At 50.1% G+C, this 7,298-nt stretch overlaps 1 protein-coding gene across 1 annotated transcript; it reads right to left on the bottom strand.

Annotated features, from left to right (window-relative positions):
• Positions 1 to 5,310: 5,310 nt before the first annotated feature.
• Positions 5,311 to 7,218, bottom strand: LOC115307982 (coatomer subunit gamma-2-like; the record flags this gene model as incomplete). The annotated part of the gene is made up of 2 exons (XM_029964714.1): positions 5,311 to 5,444; positions 7,061 to 7,218. Coding segments are annotated over 2 exons (292 nt in total), but the record flags the coding sequence as incomplete, so codon positions are not given.
• Between the last annotated feature and the right edge of the window lie 80 nt (positions 7,219 to 7,298).

A 7,298-nucleotide genomic window follows, 5' to 3' on the forward strand; every position in this document is an offset into this window, starting at 1 on the left:
CAAGGCCAGGTTGGAGCAACCTGGGCTAGTGGAAGGTGTCCCTGCCCATGGCAGGGGTGGCACTGGATGATCTTTAAGGTCCCTTCCCACCCAACCCATTCCACAATTCCCTGATTTTACTCCAAGAGTGGAAGCGCTGCCGAATTTTGGGAGCTCTGCAGCTTTTCAGAGAGCAAAGAGAAATCACTGAGCTGCCCCTTTTATTACCCAAAAAAAGGGTTTTGCCTCAGGCTTACAAGAGGAGAAGCCTTTTGTAAAGATTTGTCTTTTGGGGTTTTGGGGTTGTTTTTGTGTTTTTCTTTCCCACTTTCAGTGCTTGTCTCCATTTCGGGAGATTTTCTGTATCTTTTTATTTTTATTTTTTTTTTCTCCTGGAAAAGAATTTGGTTGAGGGTTGAAGAGCCTGTTTTTCACTGGTTTATTCCTGCTTTTCATACAGTTGGTACACATTTGAATATGGATCCCTGGAAGTGTCTAAGGCCAGGTTGGAGCAACCTGGAATAGTGGGAGGTGTCCCTGCCCATGGGAAAGAGTTGGAATTAGAGGACTTTTAAATTTCCTTCCCACCCAACCCATTCTGGGATCAATCTGGGCATTGATGGAGTCAAATCCTCACACACCCCAAGTTCTCTGAGCCTTGTGCAGCTCCAGGGCATTCCCAAGCTTTGGTTCTTCCCATCCTGCCCATCCTGACCTGTCCTGGAGGCAGAAAATCAGGGAATTATGGAATGAGTGGGGTTGGAAGGGACCTTAAAGCCCATCCAGTGCCACCCCCTGCCCTGGGCAGGGACACCTTCCACCAGCCCAGGTTGCTCCAACCTGGCCTTGGACACTTCCAGTGAACCCCAAACACAGCCTTTTTCCCAGCTTTTCACCTTCTAAATTCCCAAATTCCACCTCAGAGAAGGAATAATGAGAAACCCTCTAAGGAACCTGCATCTCTCTCCTGCTGCAAAATCAAAATTATCGATATTGGGAAGCTTTGAAACACTTTCCATCTGCACAAGATCTCATTTTAAATTGTCTTTTTTATACTGTATCATGCAAAAAACCAAAGTGAGGAAAGATGAATATATTTGCTTTCCTTCCATGCCAATGTTTTATTGCTTTTTTTTTTTAAATTTTCCCCTTTAAGTTTGCATTCATTATTTCTGCTCCCTCGTGCAGCCCTGTGAAGGAGGATTTCAGCACATCGCTGATGCTCTGATGAATGAAAGCTCCCAAAAAAAGAAAAAAAAAAGGAGCTCAGATAACATATCAGTGAATATTGGGAGATCCCAGAGATGGGAATTAAAAATGTCAGAGCAATAAAGACCCGACTCGGTGTGGCAAACATGAAATAATGAAGCAGCTCAACTGGATTTTCGAGATCTGAATCACATCTTCATTCCTGGGGCCAGACAGAAACATCTGCAAAGAAAACATGTGCCAGAAAATGGGGGGGATGAAGGCCAAGGAGACAAAAATTAAGGAATAAAAGAGTGGTGAGGATGAAGGTTCACTTCCAAACCATTCCAGCAGCAACAATAAAATGGGATATTACAGAAGCTGTGCCTGTGCTTTAAAATCTGCGACTTTTCCCCATTCAAGGGAAGCAAAAACCTCCCTATTCAAATGTGTAACAACTGTATGAAAATCAGGAATAAACTAGTGAAAAACAGGCTCTTCAACCCTCAGCCAAATTCTTTTCCAGGAGAAAAAAAAGAAGAAAAAAGATGAAAAGATACAGAAAATGTCCTGACAGATGGGAAAGCTAAGAAGAGACTTCTTTAATACTCTCCTGCAAGGGAAACTGGAATATATAGGATGGTGGAAAGCTGAGAGGTGGGAATTGTTTCTTTAGGACTCACCAGAAAGCCCCAGTTTAGTTTTTATGACCAATGTTTGATGTACAAACACCTCATAAAATGCTTTAAATCCTCTCTGTGAATTTATACATTAATTCCTCCAGGAGAAGGAGGGCAAAGAACCCACATTTAAATATTTTTCCATATAAAATTCCCCACAGTTTTTCCTTCCTGGTGACAGGCAGAGCTGAGCAAAAACCAGCAATGGAGTGTGAGGGAGTCTGAGGGTCCTTATCCCTCAAAAAGAGCATGGAATTATCTCACTGGGACAAAAACAGCCCTCCAGGACGAAACAGCAGCTCCTGCTCATCCCAGCCAGTCCCAATCCAGTTTTTTAGGACTCCACTAAAGTGGGGAAGGCTGAGAAGGAAATGGAGCAACGGGAGGAGCAGCTGGAAGGTCCAGGTAATTCCTCCCCTCATTCCCAGTGCTGTATCTTTGATATCCCATCAATTCTGCTCTGCAGGAAGGACCTGGAGCTGATGGAGAGAGTCCAGAGGAGATCCTGGAGCTGCTCCAAGGGCTGGAGCCCCCTCTGGAGCCAGGCTGGGAGAGCTGGGGGGGGTTCCCCTGGAGAAGAGAAGGCTCCAGGGAGAGCTGAGAGCCCCTGGCAGGGCCTAAAGGGGCTCCAGGAGAGCTGGAGAGGGACTGGGGACAAGGGATGGAGGGACAGGACACAGGGAATGGCTTTAAGGTGGAAAAGGGGAGATTTAGGTGGGACATTGGGAAGGAATTCTTGACTGGGAGGGTGAGGAGGGGCTGGAATAGAATTCCCAGAGAAGTTGTGGCTGCCCCTGGATCCCTGGAAGTGTCCAAGGCCAGGTTGGAGCAATCTGGGACAGTGGAAGGTTTCCCAAAGTAGACACCAAAATAGATACAAAAAAAAAAAAAAAAGGCCCTACAGCCCATTTTTCCCACTTTTCCCCATCATTCTTTGCTCCTGAGGTTTTCTTGGGAAAAGCAGCCTGGGATTGTTTTCCATTGGCACAGGGGCTTCAGCTCTGAGTTCACCTTCCTGATGAAGAAGGACTTTTCACCAGGAACTGGAGTGAGAGGACACAGGGAATGGCTTCCCACTGCCAGAGGGCAGGGACAGATGGGAGATTGGGAAGGAATTCCTGCCTGGGAGGGTGGGGAGGCCCTGGAACAGAATTCCCAGAGAAGCTGTGGCTGCCCCTGGATCCCTGGAAGTGTCCAAGGCCAGGTTGGGATCCCTGATCTAGTGGAAGGTGTCCCTGCCCATGGCAGGAGGTGGGATGATGTATCTTTAAGGTCTCTTCCAACCCAAACCAGTTTGGGATTCCAGGATTTCAACCTGGATGTGAAAGAATTAAGGCAACTCCACAGGAGGTGAACTGAGACATAATAAAAGAACTCCACAAATATTCCACATCATCTCCAGGGACATGAATATTCCACATCATCTCCAGGGACATCAACAGGGATTTGGGAGGAAGATCTTGGGGCTGCAGGAGCTTTTTCCCCCCTAGAACTGGACTTGTGTCACACAGGAGACTGGAATTGCTCCAGGGAATATTCCCAGCACGGGATAAACTTGTTTCTGTGACCCAACTGCCTCCTCCTTACCACAAAGCTGCTGCAGAGGAAGAGCAGCCAAAATCCAGGGATATTTCCTGGAAATGGAGCTGCAAACCGAGATTTAAGTGGATCTCTGAGCAAAGGGAATGGTTGTTTACACATAAATCCCAGACCAACCTTTTCATCCTGGAGTGAGATGTTTTCCCTGCACAGCCTGGGTCTCCTTCCTACCACCCAATAAAAATATATAAGAAATAAAATAAAATCTTCAGCTTCTCTGTGTGCTAAATCCGTCAGATAAAACTTTCTCTCTCCCTGACTTCCACATTATATTCAGGATTCTTTCGACATCAACCTGACCTTTTGCCCCACCTTCTTCTCCTCCAGCTGTGCAGCCTGTGTCCATGAGGAGGTGGGAAAGCAAGAGGAATACAAAAATACATTTTCGGTGAAAGAATTAGGACTTTTTTTTCCCTAAAACATGCTAAATTGTCCTCTGGGAAGGAGCAGCCAAAGCTTTCTTGCAGGAAATCTGCTTCTTTAAATGAAAATACTTCATTTCTACCTTATTTTCCTTCCTTCTAAAAGGAGAAAGTGTCCTCCAGAAGCCAAGGAAAAAAAAAATTTCCTAGGAGTCAAGCATAAAAGGTTTTTTTTCTTCAAAGAAGAAAGATGAGATGGACTTCTAAAGAGACACTTCCAGAGAAAAGAAACAAAGAGTTCAAGTCTGGGATGAATTTCTGAAGCGGTTTCTTCTCCTGGTGGCTCAGCAAGGATGGAACCCTCCCTCCTGGGAATACAGTTCCAAGGGAAATGAGGGTGTTTGTTTGAACCTGTTTTGAGAAATGAGGATTGTCAGGCAGAGCTGGGAGAGTAGAACATGTTTGAGACATGGGAAATAAAGGACAGAAAGTTGTCTGCTAAAAAAAAATCATCCCTAATTTAAGATCTTTCCAGAAGAAACCAAAAAAGGAAACCGAGGAGATGAGGGGAGAAGTTCTAAGGGATGGAGGGACAGGACACAGGGAATGGCTTGGAGCTGGAAAAAGGGGGATTTAGGTGGGATAGTGGGAAGGAATTCCTGGCTAGGAAGGTGGGGAGGCCCTGGAATGGAAATCCCAGAGAAGCTGTGGCTGCCTCTGGATCCCTGGAAGTGCCCAAGGCCAGGTTGGAGCAACCTGGGCCAGTGGAAGGTGTCCCTGTTGGAACTGGATGATCTTTAAGGTCCCTCCTAACCCAACCATTCCATGAATTTAGGATTCTGGGAACAGCTCTGCTCTGGAGGAGATTCAGAAGGAATTTGCAGCCGCTCCTGGCCTGGAGATTTGCAATTCCAATGTCCCACAATCAGCTCAGGAGGCAGAATTCCTGCCATGAATCCAGGGAGAGCTGAGAGCCCCTTGCAGGGCCTAAAGGGGCTCCAGGAGAGCTGGAGAGGGACTGGGGACAAGGGATGGAGGGACAGGACACAGGGAATGGCTTCCCAGTGCCAGAGGGCAGGGAGAGATGGGATATTGGGAAGGAATTCCTGGCTGTGAGGGTGGGGAGGCCCTGGCACAGGTTGCCCAGAGAAGCTGTGGCTGCCCCTGGATCCCTGGAAGTGTCCAAGGCCAGGTTGGAGCAACCTGGGATAGTGGGAGGTGTTGCGGTTGGAACTGGATGGTCTTTAAGGTCCTTTCCACCCCAAACCATTCCAACACTCCCTCCCACCCCAAAGTCCCCCTGTGCCACTTCTGCTGCCCGTTCTCCAAAGCTCGGGATGAAACACAGAAAAGGGATCCAAGTGCTTCTCACCCAAAAGCCCTTTAACTTGGGCACGAGCACTAAACTCAGGGGTTGGGTGTTTTATTCATGCTGTACTGTCCCTGCTGGGCTTCACTGCCCTTTTTGGGGTGTCTGAGGGGCACAGAGGGCCCTGCCCCACCTGACACGGCGGGTGCCAGCTCCCGGGCAGTGCAGTTGGGCAGGTGGATGATGGCAGAGGCGGCTTCGTAAATCACCATCTCGTGCTTGTTCCTCAGGCAGCTCTCGATGAAGTCGAACAGGGGACTCTCGTGGCTGTGAAAAGAACTGTTTGGGCTGGAAAAACACCTCACCAGGATCAAGGAATCCCAGAATCAGCTGGGTTGGAAAAGCCCTCTGAGATCAGCCAGTCCAACCCCGCCGTGGTTCCCAGCCCATGGCACTGATGCCACATCCAGTCTGTCCTTAAACACCTCCAGGGATGGAGAATCCACCCCCTCCCTGGGCAGCCCATTCCAATGGCTGAGCACCCTCTCTGCAAAGAAATTCTTCCTGATATCCAACCTAAACCTCCCCTGGCACAGCTTGAGACCGAGCCCTCTTGTCTTGCTGATGGTTGCCTGGGAAAAGAGCCCAACCCCCCCCGGCTCCCCCCTCCTGGCAGGGAGTTGCAGAGAGTGAGGAGGTCTCCCCTGAGCCTCCTCCTCTCCAGGCTGAGCCCCCCCAGCTCCCTCAGCCTCTCCTCCCAGCACTTGGGCTCCAGTCCCTTCCCCAGCCTGGCTGCTCTTCTCTGCCCCTGCTCCAGCCCCTCCAGGGCCTTCCTGAGCTCAGGGCCCAGAGCTGGACACAGCACTCCAGGGGTGGCCTCCCCAGCGCCCAGCCCAGGGGCACAAGCCCTGCCCTGCTCCTGCTGCCACACTCTTCCTCAGCCAGCCCAGCAGCCCTTGGCCCTCTTGCCCCCCTGGCCACCCTCGGGCTCCTCTTCAGCTCCCTGCCCAGCCCAACTCCCAGCTCCCTTCCTGCCTGGCTGCTCTCCAGCCCCTCTGGCCCAGCCTGCAGCTGCAGGGGCTTCTTGTGGCCCAAGGGCAGGACCCGGCCCTTGGCCTTGGGGAACCTCAGCCCCTTGCAATCAGCCCATGGATCCAGCCTGGCCAGGGCCCTCTGCAGAGCCCTCCTGCCTTCCAGCACATCAACACTCCCCCAGCTTGGGCTCACCTGCAATGTGCTGATGGTTCCCTCCATCCCCTCATCTAAATCATCAAGAAAGACATTAAACAGGACTGGGCCCAGCACTGATCCCTGGGGATACCCCTGGGGATGGATCCCAGCTGGAAGCAGCTCCATCCCCACCACTCTCTGGGCCCTCAGCCAGTTCCTCACCCAGCACAGAGTGCCCCTGGCCAAGCCCTGCCTGCAGCTTTTCCAGGAGCCCAGCCCTCATCCCAGCACTACCCTACACATGCACCACCTTTCACGTTTCAACCCCACCCTTACATCAGAGCTCTGCATTTATTGTTATTCATCTTTGCATGATGTTCCTCCCAGCAGAAACGCTGCACTCTACAAATAAACACTTCTACCAGTACTCAGAGAAGTGCACTGAAGAGCCAGCTCTCATTTAACAATCTCATGCTGGGATCATGGAAAAGGGATTGGGATTTTCTGAAACAGTTGTGTTATTTCCCACAAGTCACAACTCTTGTTTTCCAAAGGCAAAAAAAAGGGGGAAAAAGAAAAGCAGGTACTTGTTCTGAAGCTTTAAGTGCTCCCAGGATACCACTAATAAAAATGCCAGCACCCAGCTGAGTCATTCTGCCCCTGGGTTTTGTTTTAACACAATAGTCCTGTCTCCGTGTGTGTTTTTAAACGTTAAAAAAACGCTGCTGTTGGCTCAAAGCCTAATTAATTAGTGTAATTGCCCGTTGCCTTACCCCTCCTCAGACTCCCTGAGGAGCTTGCTGGCGATCCTGATGAGCATGCAATAGGCAAACTGGGACTTGAGCCCGGACTTGGTGAATTTGTTGAGCATCTTGGACACGGCGAGCCGGTCGTTCCTCCTCAGGTGGTAGAGCACCCCCAGGGCGTGGTACTGCGGGAGGGGAAACAGGGACAGGCTCTGAACACAGCCTGGGAGGGAGGGGAAACAGGGACAGGCTCTGAACACATCCT

This window comes from Manacus vitellinus, unplaced genomic scaffold (assembly GCF_001715985.3).
Source record: "Manacus vitellinus isolate BGI_N305 unplaced genomic scaffold, ASM171598v3 ctg7180002428836_pilon, whole genome shotgun sequence".
In the NCBI taxonomy this organism is placed as follows: domain Eukaryota; kingdom Metazoa; phylum Chordata; class Aves; order Passeriformes; family Pipridae; genus Manacus; species Manacus vitellinus.